Below are 18,189 nucleotides of genomic sequence, written 5' to 3' on the forward strand. Positions count from 1 at the left end.
GAATGACCTCCCTGCTCCTGCTGGCCACACTGTTCCTAATACAGGCCAGAAGGTACACACAACAAACAAGTTCTTGCTGAAGCAGCACAAAGTAATTTCCAGTATCAGAGGCTGGACAGTCCTCACGTCTTAAGGGAGGGAGGAAGGCTTTGACAAACTCATGGACAAACTACTGGGACAAGAAAGCCACTAATGGCCAAGGTGAAATGGAATTCTTGTGATAAAGAAAGAGGTAGATAACCAGAGGGAGAGAAAAACAGGGAGAGAGAAAGAACAGGTGTAAGAGTCTTGAGATACTAGACTTCAGGTCCAAAAAACCCGAGAGAGTTGAAACGCAGGAGCCATCGAGTAATTCTTTCGTGATAATCATTTCTTGCCCAGCTCACACTGCACCACCAGATGGCCCCATATGAACCTGGATGGAGAAACGGAGCTCGCGTCAAAGCAGCGCAGGGTTTAAACCTAATTCATAAGGTGCTAGATGCCAAAACAATCCTGCAAAAGTCTGGCCATACAAGGCTGGAGAGTTTTAACAGCTCAAGGTTCAAAACCTTGTATCAGAATCCACATCTCGGGGCCTGGGATGTTTGGACACAGTTTCATGGTTCGGTCTTAAAAGCACAAAGGGTGATGCAGTAGTACAAGGCTGATACTGAATTCTCAGTATAAATGGGAACCTAACCTGTGACATACCTGAGTTCATGCTTTCAATCCATGCAGCACTTGTAAAGGCACAGGATTGCACCCAGCTTTGGGCGTCATACGTCAGGAGAAGTGGAGAGCACCTGGAACTGCAGAGAATTCAAAGGACAGCAGCAAAGAGGAACAAAAGTTCTGAAAGACATAACCAGAGTGCAAAGCCTCGAAAATAAGGCTTGCTAAGATGTCTGATGAAGATTTTGTCAGCCAGTTACGGGCAGCAGTTGGCTTTGTGGGCGGGACCCTAAATTAAGGTCCGGAAGTTTAGCCTGGAGCTGCAATTCTGCTGCCATGAGCCAGCAAATGAGAAGTAACAAAGCCTGGAACAGACAGTCCCTGGAGGGCTCCTTCAGGGTCGTTTTCTAAGACATCTAGGAGTTTTCTTTTCAGGGGAATTACATCTATCAGTGGAAAAGCACTGAATGCTGATTTCAACACCTGCAGGAGTTCCACCAAAACCTTTCCTAGAAAAGCTGAAGTGCAGTGCATCCCAAGCCTTTTGACCAGGGGAGGGCAGCTTAATTAAAGAGCAGAATTCAAGAGACAAGTCCTTGATGAACCACTCTTTGTGGTGATCAGTTCAAGGTGCAGTGGTGCTGGACTGCAGACCCCAGGCTTCTTGTTCCAAACACATCATTTCTGACCCTCACTGGTGTCCCAAAGGTTCTTGCATACTTCATACATCTAAGACCTCCCAGTCCCTGGGTGGGAACAGCAATGCATGGTTGTTACTAAGGCTGCAAGACTTGCATCCATATAAAGCACTTAACAGAACAGTTTACATATGAAATGAGTGGCCATAACAGCTATTTCAGAGCTATTTTTATGCTATTACAATTTTAGAGAGACTAAACATTCTCATCAGCAGTTTGCAGAATGTGGAGGCCAAACCTTTTTCACACACAAACCATCCCCCAAAACCTAAGTAGAACGAAAAGCATTGGCAGAAGCTGCAACAAATGCCTAAGAGGTAGCACGCAGTCAGAGGTACCCAGCAGTGAGACAGGGTGCTCCTGAGAGCCCTGCAGCCTATAAACCACAGCCACAGGAGCTTAGGGAACAAATCCAAATCCTGACCCAACAGGCAGCTAAGTGGGCATCTGGCTCTGCACAGCAGCAAAGATGACTACAAATAAAAGTGTTGCTGTGATCCTTTGCCTAAAACTACAAAGCCTAAAGGGCTTTACCTATAGCAACAGCTGTTGTGTAGCAAGACCCCCAAAAAGCCAAACCCATAATCTCAGCCTTCCAGATAGGAACCTGATAAATGAAGACCCAAAAAAAGGTGCAATTTAATTAGTGAATATCAAAAAATATTTAGGATAATAACTTCTTTATGTTAATTTGCTTGATCTCTCCCCTGTTTTTGTTTTTTACCTCTGTTGTCTTCCTGGAGGAAGATGGACCCAGAATCAATTGTTTAATATTCAGATGTGAGGTGGATTCTCTCCCAGTTTCATCGCTCTACTTTTTCATGCTTATCAAAACCTAGAGGTCTCACGGGGTTCCTTTACCATGTCAGCACCCCTGAGGATAAGTGCTAACAAATCTCTGAGGATAAACAAAGCTTAACCCTGCAGAGAGTCACAGTCCCTCATGAAAGAGAGATGTGTGTCTTGGTTTAAAACTAACAGAGGCCTCTCAGACTTGATGTCAGTGATCCCAAAATTAGCTTTCTCCCTTACCCACTAAACCTATCTGAATGGGAGACAAGTTTATTCTCAGTGGGGAAAATGCCTTCAGAACATCCTTCACTTTCTACTAACATCTCACTCGTGAGGCAAGTTCTTGAACAACTTTCTCACACAAGAAGCAGTCTTACAATAGCTGCAATGCATCCAGCAACATGCCCCTGCCACCAGCCTGTGCCTAAGTAAGTCAGCATCTGCAGCACCTATTTGGTGGCCCCCAACTTGGTGCCATGGTTTAGTAGTCATGAGGTCTTGGGTGATAAGTTGGACTTGATGATCTTTGAGGTCTTTTCCAACCTTATTGATTCTATTCTATTCTATGATTCTGACTGTGGTAACTCAGCATTAGTCCGTCTATTAGTTGAGGCCAATCCTGAAGAAACATAGTTTCATAGTTTCATAGTTTCATTCAGGGTTGGAAGGGACCACATGGATCATCTAGTTCCAACCCCCCCTGCCATGGGCAGGGACACCCCACACTAGATCAGGCTGGCCAGAGCCTCATCCAGCCTGCTCTTAAACACCCCCAGGGACGGGGCCTCGACCACCTCCCTGGACAACCCATTCCAGGGTCTCACCACTCTCATGGTGAAGAACCTCCTCCTCACATCTAGCACGATCTAGGGAAAAAGTGGGACAGTGCAAGCAAGTCAGGAAATTAGTCATAGGTTTGTAGCTTTCCCCCTGCTTCTGCTAAATCATAGAAACACAAGCTAGAGTGTGCCTACCTGGTTGTGGGTACTCGTGCTAAAGTCTGGCCTTAGCTGCAGTAACAGCTGAAGTGGGAGTACCTTTGGTAGGAGACTACAAAGGATGTATAATCTTGTGAACAATGGGGTGGGTCAAAGGGACTTTTGAACAAAGCCTCTACCTCTTGGTAAGCTTTGGTACATCTCCAGAAGCTACAATGAGGATCCTGGAGGCACAAAGGGAGCGTTCTGGTAGTCGTGAGCCAAGCTGAGGTGTACACAGGTAACGCTGGAAGCATTGAGCTGGCTCCCTCTCACAGAGCTGATCCTGTGATGCAGCCCTCATTTCTGATCTGCTGGCTCATTGGAATTTTAGTCTCACTATCACAGCTGAGATTTATGACCACCTGAGCTCTTTCTCTAAAAATAGTTCTTACTAGAAGCAGCATTGTAACTGCACACCTGCCTACAGTTGATACCCAGTCAACACTTCCAAAAGCCCTTCCTGACATTGCAGACATTTCTATCAAGTAAGTTTTTTTTCCATTCTGATTTTATTTGGTTTATATTAATTTAAGTGAGTTGTATCATTTGATAACTTTTTGCTTTATATTCAACCTTAACCTAGCATGTCATTCTGAAAGGAAGGGAGAGCAGCACCAGAACAAGAGGACACAGTCTCAAGCTGCGCCAGGGGAGGTTTAAGATGGAGGTTAGGAAGAAATTCTACACAGAGAGAGTGATTGCCCATTGGAATGGGCTGCCTGGGGAGGTGGTGGAGTCACCATCATTGGAGGTGTTTAGAAGGAGACTTGATGGCATGCTTGGTTGCATGGTTTAGTTGATTAGGTGGTGTTGGATGATAGGTTGGATGCAATGATCTAAAATGTCTCTTCCAACCTGGTCTATTCTACTCTCTTCTAGTCTAGTCTATAAGAAGTGCTGTGACAAACCTTTTCCTGTTTCCTTTTTGTTTTGGTCTAACACCATGACAGACAAGGCAAGAAAACTTGAGAACATGGAGCTAAAAGCTTTTGACATGTTCACAGTCTGAATGCAGAGATACCATCACCACCTAGCTATGAGGTCTGCAGTTGGTTTGGTGTGCAGTGACTTGTATAGGTGGTATTTCCTCTGCTTCCCCTTTGTCAGAGAACACTTCTATGGAGCAGCAAAGCACTCAGGGTTTCATTGTTCACACTTTTCATTCTGTTCACAACTGTCCTGCTTTGGGAAGTTCTCTAAACAAGCATCTACATTTAACCCATATCTGGGGGCTAAATTATAGCAGTTGCTCTGTCACCCAGTGACCCCTCCCCAGCAGAGAAATGGAATCGGGAAAAGAAGAGAACCATAGGCTGAAAGGAAAATGGATGTAATCATAGAATCAATGAGGTTGGAAAAGTCCAACCTGTCACCCAAGACCTCATGACTACTAAAGGATAGCACCAAGTGCCACATCCAGTCCCCCCTTGAACACCTCCAGGGATGGTGACTCCACCACCTCCCTGGGCAGCACATTCCAATGGCTAACAACTCTCTCTGTGAACAACTTTCTCCTCATCTCCAGCCTCAACTTCCTGTGGTGCAGCTTGAGACTGTGTCCTCTTGTTCTGGTGCTGGTTGCCTGAGAGAAGAGACCAACTCCCTCCTGACTACAGCCACCCTTCAGGTAGTTGTAGACAGCAAGAAGGTCTCCCCTGAGCCTCTTCTTCTCCAGGCTAAACAATCCCAGCTCCCATAGCCTCTCCTCATAAGGTTTGTGCTTGAGGCCTCTCCTCATAAGGTTTGTGCTCGAGGCCTCTCCCCAGCCTCATTGCCCTTTTCTGGACACATTCAAGAGTCTCAATATCCTTACATTGAGCAGCCCAAAACTGAACACAGTACTCAAGGTGTGGCCTTACCAGTGCTGAGTCCAGGGGCAGAATGACTTCCCTGCTCCTGCTGGCCACACTATTCCTGATGCAGGCCAGGATGCCATTGGCCTTTCTGGTCACCTGGGCACACTGCTGGCTCATGTTCACCCAGCTGTCAATCAGCACCCCTGGGTCCCTTTCTGCCTGGCTGCTCTCCAGCCACTCTGACCCCAATACCAATACAAAGTAAAAGAAGTTATTTTCAGGCCAGTTAAAGAACAACAGTCACAGGAAAGCAATCCTTAGGAGCAAAATGGTAAGCAAGTCACTCCATGGATGGGGAAAAGCAGGAGGAGAATAAAGAGGGGAATAAGGAAGAGAAGGAGCTCCCTTCCTCAGCATACCTCCCCTTTATAATGAGTGTGAGGTTCATAGTACAAGATACACCTGTGAGCCAACTCAGGTCAGCTGTCCTGGCTGGCTCCAAACTGCTAATGGCCTGCAGCCCATAGCTGGCCTGGGATTCTGTCCCAGCAAAACCACGACAAGAAGAAACTGCTAATCACAGTGTGCCTGTTAAGACTCACATTCAAAACTGCATGAAAAGTTAGGAGTGCCAGTGGGCAGAATCATCACTTCTAGGTGAAGGAAACATCTCTTTCAAGGAATAACTGGTGAGATGGTCTCCATTGCTGGCATACACGATCAGATCAGCTGTCAGATCTGTTCTACCTTCATGAAATATGATGTGAGATTTGTGGATACCTGTTCTGAAAGGATGTGTGCACAGATCTTCACGAGAATGGGAAACTTCTCTCTTATGTCCTCACTGCTGATAGACAGAACTGTAGGAAATCTGCAAGCTTGACTCGCTGAGATGTTTTATTTCTCTTGCTTTTCCCATTTGACTCCATCTTTTCTCCAATCTGCAACACGCATTAGTATTTGCTAAGCCTCTCAGCTCTTCACAAATCCTGTGAGACAGTTTTGTATTAAATGTACCAAAGCAGAGCCAAATGGCTTTGTATTTATTGTTGTCTAATAGCATGTGGCCTATGTTATGACTTGATGGAACAGCTCTGAGTTGGTTATGGGGTTTTTTAAACAGATGTTGTTGAGAAGGATGAACAAATAGATTAATGCATTAACTCATTAGACTTTATTACAGTAATTAGGAATTAAACATAGCAACCATCATATCACAGGCATAGAGCAATAAATCAGAAGATTAAAAATGGCACACACCACCCCTTCAAACCCACCCCAAGACCCAGGTCTTGAGCCACCCCACTCACTTTCCTCCCAGGAAAAGATCATCCAGAGTTAGCACCCAAAGCAAAGTACCTCCACTGGGGATTCTTCTCTGTGCAAAAGCAGGAGGAAGGCCAACTCAGCATAGAGCTTTTGTACACTTGTAGGGGAGACAGTACAGGAAATGTCTCTCCCAAACCATGAAGAGACAGCCACATCATTTTCATTATAAAGTTTACCAGTGTTACTTGTGGCCTGACTAGGACAAGACCCAGAGCCTTCATCAACTTTCATTACATCACAGAACCAAGAATGAAATAAAAGTAAGCCCCTCCATTAGCAAGGATACAATGCTCTCCAGTGGAATGAGCCCTGAGTTTCACCTGGGGAGTAAAGGTGGTGGTGAAGTCCTCACTCTTCTTTAGGCAATGGGCGGTTGCTCACACATTAGGAAATGTTATAGAGCAGAGTTTTCCTCAAGTGCTGCTACTTGACAGCTATCTCTAAAAGATACAGACAAGTCAATGCAAGTCCTAAAGGCCTGGCAGTTATCTGCTGCAGACTCATTTTCTGAGCTCAGCCCATTTTCTGGGCTTCCATGCCCATCCTTGCCAGCTGTGAAAGCTTTTTACAACACAGCAAGTCACCATTGTTTCATTAACTCTGAAACACATTGTGGAGCTCTTTTGTACTCCTGCACAGCAGCTCTTGGAGGATGGGGTGGTGTTAGGAAGGGGTCTCAAGCTCACAGAAATGGAAATTGGGTTGAGCATTAAAAGATGCCTGCAGGGGAATGTGGCAAGATCCTTTATAAGGTAATGTCCTTTTTTCCTCCCCTATTTTCCAACGGGTATCAACCCGTTATTCTCACTTTGTTAGTGCTGGTAACACACAGCTTACACTGATCTTGTACAAAGCTGCTTCCAAAAGCTACTGTTACACATGCACACGTGCAGACTTGTGTCCCCTGCAGCTGCTTTTTGTTCTTTTGTGGAGACCCAGGCCAGCTAAACAGCAGTACAGCAGCCAGTGGTGCCAGGCAATGTGCTACTTACAGTTTCCTGTAGGCAAATCTCAAATCTGAAAGTGCATCGTGACTAGTTGCAGAGATTTTTCTGCCTCAGTAGCTAGCCTGCTGTAACTGAGTAGTCCTTGTGATGAATGAATTAGCTATCCCTGTTCTGCCACTGCTGCAGGAGAAATATGTGATCCTGTGTGAAAGAAGAAATAAGAATAGCAAGCTGCTCACATCTACCAGCAAGAAACTGGAGTGGAGTGTTAACACTGGAGTGCTGATAGCAAAGACATCAAACTCTGTCAGCATAATTTCTTCAGGCTTTTCCTAGGCTGGCTGATGGTGCCAGAAAATGAAAGTATTTTTGCTGGAGCTTATAGCTCCAGAGGGATCAATCATGTATAAGCAAATCATGAGGCAAATCTTATTCCCCTCTTCCTCTGCACAATCTGGCAAAGAAAGTAAGAGAAGCACATAGCTGGCGATGGGTCTGATTCAAGAAACAGAGAGAAACAGAGACAGCAGCCCTCTGTATAGCCTTAATTTTGATGGAAGTCATTTCCATTTTCCTCTGCCTCCCCACAACCAAAAAGTAATAAAAAATATTCACATGAACAGGGTGGCAGGAGCAATCCAGCACCAGAGACAGTAGGACTGTGGGGACAGCAAATGTGGTGGTGGTGGTGGGGGTAAGACCCAGAACAATGAATCACTCCACATAAAATCACAAGGCGTTTTTAACAACAAAACAACAACAACAACAATGTTTTGTTGCTCTTGCTCAGTCTTCTCACTTTGGATCTCTCTCTGTGCCAAGGCTGCCTCATTTATGGAAAAGTCAGACATGCAAGAGCTGCCAGATGTACTGAACAGTAGTCCTGGTTTTGTGAGCCATCTGCCATCAAAGAGGGATGCAGAGAAGTTCTTCCTCTGCCTCCTCTTCTCACCATGGACTCATCAGTTTCTCCAGCTGATATCCAATATATCACTGCATCTCTCTTCTGGGGTTAGGTCTCCCCTGCATCCCACTCCCTGCACTGGGAGCTCTTTTCACAGCCCTCACGTCTCAGATCTCATTGCAACTATTTTTCCCAGTCTCCTTTTCCCAATCTTGGCCATGCTGCTGGCAGCAATGACTCTACAGATTGGTGGCTGAAGCATGACCATTTTCATACAACCATAAAGACTGGAAAAAACCTCTAAGATCATCAAGTCCAACCATCAATCCAACACCACCATGCCCACTAAACTATGCCCCAAAGTGCTATGGCTACACGTTTTTTGAATGGCTCCAGGAATGGTGATGCCACCACTTCCCTGGGCAGCCTGTTCTATTCTATGCAATGAGAAGCTCTATGAAGCTACCTGAAGGGATGTTACAGTGAGGAGGGGACTGGTCTCAAGTAACTAGTGATAGGATGAGAAGAAATGGTGTTAGGTTACAGCAGGGGAGGTTTTGATTATACACTAGGAAAGTTGTCTTTACTGAGAGAACAGGCTGCCTAGGAAAGTGGTGGAGTCACTATCCCTAGAGGTGTTAAAAAACTGTTGCCATGGCTCTTTGGGACATGGTTTGGTGGGCATGGTGGTGGTGGGCTGACAGCTGGACTTGATAATCTCAGAGGTTTTTTTCCAACCTTAATGGATTTCATGATAAGCTGTCAGCCAGCTATGTCTTCCCCATTAAGCCTGCCAACCTGTGTGTATTTGAAGACACTAAGTGCATTGAAAGGATTTTCAGGTTAGCTCCTGAGAGACTGATTTCCCCTAAAGGTGGTGCTAATTCTCACCATTGGTTTCTAAAGCTTGCTACAGTTAATATGGTCACAGATCCATTTTCAGTGTGACTAAACAGATTTGAAAACAAAACAAAACCAAACCAGGGAAAGTCTTGTACTTCATTAGAAGAAGTTATAGACCCTATCTAAAACCAAAGCCACCTATAAGAAGCAGATGATGGTTTTAATTGCTCCTCCCACATGCTTCGTTGCTCCCCTTATCATAATCCTGGAGTTTGCTTGCACTTAGTCTTCTGTGTGATGAGAAAGCAACAAGTAGAGCAAATGTATTAGCTCTGAGGTTACCCAGCTCCACCTAAATGCCATACTTAGGTAAGACACAAGAGCTCATGGACTCCAGCAGGCACCAAACAGGGAAAGCCCAAACATTGTCCCTCTTGTGCTGAATAGCCAGCCAGTTGAGTGGGTGGTAAGTACCTATGGAGAATAAAGTCACCTTTCCACTGAGATTTCAGATCATGCACCACCTCAGTTGTACAGTTTAGAAGTTACCTCTAGCTACTCCTCCAAAAAAATTTACATTCTTCAGACCTTCCCTCTTAAATGAGACCATGATGCTCACAAAGCTGGGGAGGGGTTTGGAGCACAGCCCTATGAGGAGAGGCTGAGGGAGTTGGGGTTATTTAGCCTGGAGAAGAGGAGGCTCAGAGGAGACCTTATTGCTGTCTACAACTACCTGAAGGGAGGTTGTAGACAGGTGGGGGTTGGTCTCTTCTCCCAGGCAACCAGCACCAGAACAAGAGGACACAGTCTCAAGCTGTGCCAGTGGAGGTTTAGGCTGAATGTTAGGAAGAAATTCTTCATGGAGAGAGTGATTGCCCATGGGAATGGGCTGCCCAGGGAGGTGGTGGAGTCACCATCACTGGAGGTGTTTAGGAAGAGACTGGATGGGGTGCTTGGTGCCATGGTTTAGTCGATTAGGTGGTGTTGGATGATAAGTTGGACTCAATCATCTCAAAGGTCTCTTCCAACCTGGTTTATTCTATCCTATTCTTTATGAGCCAAGATAAGGGTTTGGGAAGTCACCATGAAGACTACACCAGCTCATGTGAAGATTCTGAAGAAATACCAGGGGAATCCTAGCTGGACTGCTTCCAGCTGTATTGACTGAGATTTAAGGCCAGTGGTCTGCGATGACAGCGCTGCTAGAAGTGAATATAACCAGGCACTAATCGTAGTATCATAGTATCATCATCACTAAGTTCTGTGTGGTGCAGCTTTAAGTATCCAAAGCTATTTTCTCCTTCCCTACATGGTTCATGATTGAGGCTCTTGCAGACAAAGGCTGGTTTCACTCTGAAGAAGATTATTGGGGCTTGTATGTGTTTGTCCAATAATCAAAATAATTCATACTTTTAAAATAATGTTCTAAAAACACTGATTGTGGAAAACAACATCCTTCATCCTTCCCCTATCTCTGACCAAGAGACCAATATCTATCATTTGTAAAGAGTCTTCATGAAACAAACACATGCCATTAATGATCAACAGGGAGACAAGAATTTCGTCTAGGTAAAGTACCGTACGGTGGAACAAATCACGGCAGGGATGTTAGAAGTGTTTAAGGATGACAAATCATGTCTCTGAACATCAGGAAGATCTCAGCAGCAGTCAGTCACCAGCCCTCTTATCAGGCACCTGTAAGGACAAGTTCAGCCTATTTTGTACAAAGGAAACTGTTCTTGGTTTAACCTACGTTAGCCGTTCAGGGAAAAATAGTCTTCGTAATTCATGGTATAGTTGAACATGAAAAAATCCATTTGGTACAATCTTTTTATCTTCTCAATTTGTTCTGAGTTCAACTGTCTGAGATACTCCAAAGTGATATCACCATTAGTCCGTTTCTCTGACCCATACCTCTTCAAGCTGGGGTAGTGCAGGCTCTTTGGTGCTCCAATGACCCTCAGAACATGCTCGGAATCTAACCCAAGAGTTTCATACTTACCCAGAATATCATAGTGAATGTTGCAAGGATCACAGAGCAGAAACATTGGTTTCCAGTGGATGTCAAGACTATTTGGTGGGTTTGCTAGAATGAAGCTGACAAATTCCTGGAAACTCACTTTTTCAGAAGTCTGATTGGTTTTCCTGAACATTGCCTTAATCTGATTAGCAACAGTAACACTGTAGTAAGGCTCAGAGTGCAGGAGCTTGTCCCTGTAAGCTGAAACCAGCCGCTCAAAGGGATGTCTGGTGAACATCACTTTGGTGTAATTGCCCAGAAACTCCTTTTGTGTGGCAGGAGAGTAAGCTTCCAGCTTTTTGATCAGTGGGGTTTGGTGGATATGGTCGTGCTCAATTTCAGAAGCTTCCGCACCAAAGTCCGACTGGAGAATAAAAATAATTCTCTTCCAGTTGGAGCAGCCTACTTTGGGTACCTCACAGTAGATAAACTTATGTTTGAGCTCCACAAAGAGCTGGTTAGCCACCTGATAATCCAGTTTGCTTCTTAATTTGAGAAGTTTGTTCTTCTGGCAAACAGAAGCCAGTGTGCTCTTGCGATCATTTTGAATTGACAGCCAATCTTCAGTGGGATTAGGCAAAACACCTGCAGCCCAGAAAGAAATGCAAACCATTGGTGTGACAGAGACTTAGAGAAGCAGCTGTGAAGAGAAGAGAAGAGAAGAGAAGAGAAGAGAAGAGAAGAGAAGAGAAGAGAAGAGAAGAGAAGAGAAGAGAAGAGAAGAGAAGAGAAGAGAAGAGAAGAGAAGAGAAGAGAAGAGAAGAGAAGAGAAGAGAAGAGAAGAGAAGAGAAGAGAAGAGAAGAGAAGAGAAGAGAAGAGAAGAGAAGAGAAGAGAAGAGAAGAGAAGAGAAGAGAAGAGAAGAGAAGAGAAGAGAAGAGAAGAGAAGAGAAGAGAAGAGAGAAGAGAAGAGAATAATAGAAGAGAATAATAGAATGGAATGGAATGGAATGGAATGGAATGGAATAGAATAGAATAGAATAGAATAGAATAGAATAGAATAGAATAGAATAGAATAGAATAGAATAGAATAGAATAGAATAGGTTGGAAGAGACCTTCAAGATCATCGTGTCCAACCTATCAACCAATCCAACCCACCCAAACAGCTAACCCATGCAACAAAGCACCCTATGAAATCTCCTGAACACCTCCAATGATGGTGACTCCACCACCTCCCCAGGCAGCCCATTCCAATGGCAATCACTCTCTCTGTGTAGAACTTCTTCCTAACATCCAGCCTAAACCTCCCCTGGTGCAGCCTGAGACTGTGTCCTCTTGTTCTGGTGCTGGTTGCCTGGGAGAAGAGACCAATCCCCACCTGTCTACAACCTCCCTTCAGGTAGTTGCAGAGAGCAGTAAGGTCACCCCTGAGCCTCCTCTTCTCCAGGCTAAGCAACCCCAGCTCCCTCAGTGTCTCCTCATAGGGATTGTGTTCCAAACCCCTCACCAACTTTGTTGCCCTTCTCTGGACACATTCCAGCAAGTCAACCTCCTTCCTAAACTGAGGGGCCCAGAACTGGACATAGGACTCGAGGTGCAGCCTAACCAGTGCAGTGTACAGGGGCAGAATGACCTCCCTGCTCCTGCTGGCCACACTGTTCCTGATGCAGGCCAGGATGCCATTGGCCCTCTTGGCTGCCTGGGCACACTGCAGGCTCATGTTCAGCCTACCATCGACCAGTACCCCCAAGGTCCCTCTCTGCCTGGCTGTTCTCCAGCCACTCTGACCCCAGCCTGTAGCACTGCATGGGTTTGCTGTGGCCAATGTGCAGAACCCAGCACTTGGATATGTTAAATCTATTCTATTCTATTCTATTCTATTCTATTCTATTCTATTCTATTCTATTCTATTCTATTCTATTCTATTCTATTCTTTCTGATGGTCAATTCTTTACTCACCTGTTAGGTTTTTTTGCCTCTTACAGAAAAACCCAAATAGGAGTATCCCAAAAATAAAATTTGGGAGGAGGAAAACCAGCACCTTCTGGTTCATATTATTTTCACAGGAAGGAGGATGATGTGATGTCTAAAGTGGATATCTGCCTTTCTGTCAACAAGGAAAGATAATTCAAGTTAGTTTCTGCATGACTAATGTAACAAAGACAACGTGGTATTATCTGACAGAATTTACAATAACAGGAAAGCCTTTCAAGCCCTAGAAAAACAGGCTTTGTCAATAAGCAAAAATTCTCCTATGAGAAAGACTCACCAGAATCATACTGTTAAACCAAACAGACAAACAGTGTGATCTTTTCAAAGTCTTACAAACTCCCTCCCTTTCGCAGGACAATGAACTGTGTACCAGCAAATACTCCTCCCTTCTCATTTAGAGGTGCCAAGCAAACTCTGCCTCTTCACTTTGTGTTACAATAGCCTTATCTAGGCTAGAAAGAGGTATCTTAGAAAAATTATTTTACTTGCTGGAGTCTAGGAGCATGAAGTTTTCTGTGAGCTCTGACAGGCCTATCCACAAACCTGTGATGCATTCAGGATCTCTTCCCAGCTCTTGCCCCGAAGCTTTCTATTTTGTACAAATAAATCAGTATTCATGGCAGGGGAGACTCTTCAACATCCCAGCAGAGGATCCTAACTATGAACCATTCTCACTGCAGTGTATACATGTTTGCTGCTGTTGCTGCTGCAGCACAGGAGACCCAGAGTGTTTCACTGTGGCTGGAAGCATGTAGAAGCAGCAGAGGAACCATCAGAGAAGGAAAGGAAATGTTCTATGTGCACAGATAAAAGAATAGAAGGCCAATGCAGTCCAACTCTCAATATATTCTGTCTCCTGTGCTCACTCATTCTGTCCCCTTACACTTCCTGGAGAGAGAGCTCTCAAAGGCCTCGGTGGAGTCTTACTGTTGCTCCCACTAGAAATCTTTTAATCACTTTTTATAGGAAGAAGCAAAATTAACTGCTCACCTAAAACTAATGACCAACATTGTGCTCATTTGTGCCCCATAAACTCTGCAGCATCAAAACAGACAAGCAACACTCTCCACCTTTTCTGCTTTTCTGTTTTTCATCCTGAACCTGGTGGGAATAAAAGCATCACTGCCTGAATTTCTTGAGGATACAGCTTCAGCTTTGGGATGTCTGCTCACCATCAGACCTGTAAGCACCATTATGAACAATTCTGCAGTCACATCTATTAACAGTTTACCTGTGTTTACAATTGATTATTACAATACTCATTCAAATGAATGCAGCAGTTTTACACTCAGTGGCATTTAGCCAAAAGGTTTGCTTTGGTTTTTTGCTGCTTAAGACCATGTGTTGATCTTCAGCCTTTAACCTTTCTTCACTGCACTCCTCCCTTCACTGTGCAATCTACTGAATTCCAATGCATTGAAAGCAGTTCTTAAGTCCAGCTGAAGTCAAGTCACATTGTTACTTGATGTCATGAGGTCCAGGACTGAGTGATTCCTTTATATCCTTCTTCAGAAGGGTTTTGAGGACACAATTTCACACCATGTAGCAATTAAAATTAATCTGACACTAAATAATTCCCTACAGAGATTCCCTGTTAGGATAGGTTTAGGAGAAAGAGGTTGGGCTTCATTTACCTTAAATGCTGTCACCTCAGGGTAGTTGTTGTTATCATATCTGCCTTGGGAGTCAGAAAACTAACTTCATTAACTTACCCTATTTAGATACTTGTAGCATATTAAATCACTGCTACAGAATGTAAGATCTGCCTTAAAACACATTTCATGTTGAAACATGTTACTGAGTCATCAGAAGGAAATGGAAGAGACTTGCCTCCTTGAGGGGAAAAAAGATGTTTATAAGCTAGTCAAATGTAGGAGGCAACTCCTAAGACATTTGCATGTTTGTGGAAGCAAAAGAATCTATACTCTACTTCAGAAGAGGAGGGATAGAACAAGCTACAAGTTGATGGCTGAAATCTGTCTGGACCCCTTAAAGTGCAGACAAGCAGGATGAGCTAAAGACATCCATTAACAAGTGAGGTCAACATGAAGATTTGGAGAAGGTACCTGAAGGTGAAGTCTGAAGGCTTCTTCTAGCAGGAGACCCCAGTACAGAGTTCTGTGTAATCCAGTCTCCAGTGATGAAGATCACCTAAGAGCAACCTGAGGAATAGCAGGAAAGAAAAATCTGAGAGACATTTTTTCAGGAGTGGGATAAGCCACTTGGAAATGGAAAAGGGAAGGGAAAAAAATCCAAAATGAAACCCACTTCTGTGATACATTCAGTGTCAGCAGGTCAGATGAACTTTTTCTTCTGATTCTTAAGTGGTTTCCAGATACTTTTAATTGTGCTGCCTATTTTAGATGGAATGAAATAACACTTCTATTTGGATTTTACCTCATCCTACCTAGAATTAAGTGTGATTTAAGGTGACTGGGTAACTACAAGGCATTCCTCAGTCAAGGTGTGGTGAGTCTATTAACACAGCTCCATAATAGTCTAGGTCTTCTCTAATCACACAACAGCAGAATGGGATCCCACAGGCAAGGTGGAAAGACAATACCACAGGGCTCAAGAAGAGGGCAGAAAGGTGTACTACTGAGAAGTAACACAGCAAGGAGTTGGAGATATAAATGTCACTTTGGAGCTAACATCACAGTATCACAGTATCACCAAGGTTGGAAGAGACCTCAAAGATCATCGAGTCCAACCTGTCACCACAGACCTCATGATTACTAAACCATGGCACCAAGTGCCACGTCCAATCCCCTCTTGAACACCTCCAGGGATGGTGACTCCACCACCTCCCTGGGCAGCACATTCCAATGCCTAACGACTATCTCAGTGAAGAACTTTCCCCTCACTTTGAGCCTAAACTTCCCCTGGTGCAGCTTGAGAATTGTTGAGGCCAGTCAGTTAGCTAGGGTTTAATTCCTTCAATGGTGTCCAGCTGGTTTGATGGCTTTCTAACTTCTCAGCCAAAACATGCTGCAGTATCAAGTTAAATGCTTTATATACTTCTAAATCCACTATGTCAATGTTACTACCTTAATCAATCATACCAAATAGAACTAGTATAGTTTGTCTGGTGAGATCCATTTCCTACAACATAAACCAAAGTTTCCGTGTGAGAGCAATCAGAGCAAATGATCAAGCCAAGAGTGGTAGCAAACAAGGAAGAGGTTATTGGAGAATAGAATAGAATAGAATAGAATAGAATAGAATAGAATAGAATAGAATAGAATAGAATAGAATAGAATAGAATAGAATAGAATAGAATAGAATAGACCAGACCAGACCAGACCAGGTTGGAAGAGACCTTCAAGATCATTGTATCCAACCCATCATCCAGCACCGTCTAATCAACTAAACCATGGCACCGAGCACCCTATCAAGTCTCCTCCTAAACACCTCCAATGATGGTGACTCCACCACCTCCCCAGGCAGCCCATTCCAATGGGCAATCACTCTCTCTTCCTAACATCCAGCCTAAACCTCCCCTGTCACAGCTTGGTGCTGCTTGCCTGGGAGAAGAGACCAAGCCCCTCCTGGCTACAACCTCCATTCAGGTAGTTGTAGACAGCAAGAAGGTGTCCCCTTAGCCTCCTCTTCTCCAGGCTAAGCAACCCCAGCTCCCTCAGCCTCTCCTCATAGGGCTTGTGCTCCAGACCCCTCTCCAGCTTTGTTGCCCTTCTCTGGACACGTTCCAGCAAGTCAACATCTTTCTTAAGCTGAAGGGCCCAGAACTGGACACAGGACTCAAGGTGTAGCCTAACCAGTGCAGTGTACAGGGACAGAATGACCTCCCTGCTCCTGCTGGCCACATTATTCCAGATACAGGCCAGGATGCCACTGGCCCTTCTTGGCCACCTGGGCACACTGCAGGCTCATGTTCAGCCTATCATCAACCAGCACTCAAGCAATGCTCATCATGTCACATACATGTGAGATGGGAAAAGGCTTGAAGCCAATGAATAAATGAATAAAATGGGAACTATTTATTTATCCAACCTTCTTTGCCCTACTGATAATTCTACTGTCTCCCTCTACTAATCCATTGTTAGAAGTCTCCTCTTCATGATATACAGGCTCCTCATAACCAAACCAAAAAGGGTGGCATCACATTGCTCATGTCTGTGTTCTCAATTTTAGTGATGATAAAATGTTCTTTCCATCCTTCTGTTTCTTTCAAGAAATTTATGACAATTTTCTGCTTTTAATTAGTTTCAACATCCCCCTTTTCTATGGGCTACCCTGGGCATGGAGGATTGGCTGGCAACCTACTTGCACACCCCCTCTATGTCATGTTCAACAAGACCAAGGGCAGGGTCCTGCATCTGGGTCGAGGCAATCCCAGGCACAAATCCAGGCTGGGCAGTGACTGGCTGGAAAGCAGCCCAGAGGAGAGAGACTTGGGGGTGCTGGTGGAGAAGCTCAACATGAGCTCTCAGTGTGCACTTGCAGCCCGCAAAGCCAATCAGATCCTGGGCTGCATCAGGAGAAGTGTGGCCAGCAGGTCAAGGGAGGTGATCCTCCCCCTCTGCTCAGCTCTGGTGAGACCCCACCTGCAGTACTGCCTCCAGTTCTGGAGCCCCTATTACAAGAGGGATGTGGAGGTGCTGGAACGTGTCCAGAGAAGGGCCAGGAGGATGATCAGAGGGCTGGAGCTGCTCTCCTGTGAGGACAGACTGAAGGAGTTGGGGCTGTTCAGTCTGCAGAAGAGAAGGCTCTGAGGTGACCTCATTGTGGCCTTCCAGTATCTGAAGGGGGCCTACAGGAAGGCTGGGGAAGGACTTCTCAGGATCTCAGGTAGTGATAGGACTAGGGGGAATGGAATGAAGCTGGAGGTGGGGAGATTCAGGCTGGATGTGAGGAGGAGGTTCTTCACCATGAGAGTGGTGAAACCCTGGAATGGGTTGTCCAGGGAGGTGGTTGGGGCGCCATCCCTGGAGGTGTTTAAGCCCAGGCTGGATGGGGCTCTGGCCAGCCTGATCTAGTGTGGGGTGTCCCTGCCCGTGGCAGGGGGGTTGGAACTAGATGATCTTTGTGGTCCCTTCCAACTGTGACTGATACTATGATACTATTTGTCCCAGAAGAGGTCTCAGCCTCAACAATGAGATTGTACTTTTCCAGGGTTCTCACCAAATTGTCATATGCCTGAGTTATCAGATACTTTTTTTTTCCCTGTTAAATTGATTTCCCTTGCTTCAATTGTCTCATACTTGTTTTCCATTTTGTGATATGAGACCTTCTGCAACCATCTCAAACATCTGTTAGCTGTCTGGACTTTAATG

At 44.9% G+C, this 18,189-nt stretch overlaps 1 protein-coding gene across 6 annotated transcripts in view; it reads right to left on the reverse strand.

Moving 5' to 3' along the window:
* Positions 1-6,046: 6,046 nt before the first annotated feature.
* Positions 6,047-18,189, reverse strand: part of LOC137452755 (carbohydrate sulfotransferase 8-like) — a 75,660-nt gene continuing 63,517 nt past the window's right edge. For all 6 annotated transcript variants that reach the window (XM_068161427.1, XM_068161428.1, XM_068161430.1 and 3 more), the window contains 3 exons: positions 14,962-15,057; positions 12,863-13,010; positions 6,047-11,548 (listed from right to left, as the gene is read on the reverse strand). In XM_068161427.1, coding sequence (XP_068017528.1) covers positions 10,698-11,548; positions 12,863-12,956 — 945 coding nt within the window. In that variant the 5' untranslated portion in view covers positions 12,957-13,010; positions 14,962-15,057 and the 3' untranslated portion in view covers positions 6,047-10,697. The remainder of the gene's footprint in view (positions 11,549-12,862; positions 13,011-14,961; positions 15,058-18,189) is intronic.

This window comes from Melanerpes formicivorus, unplaced genomic scaffold (assembly GCF_026170545.1).
Source record: "Melanerpes formicivorus ecotype bairdi unplaced genomic scaffold, bMelFor1.0.p_v2 SCAF_58, whole genome shotgun sequence".
NCBI lineage: Eukaryota > Metazoa > Chordata > Aves > Piciformes > Picidae > Melanerpes > Melanerpes formicivorus.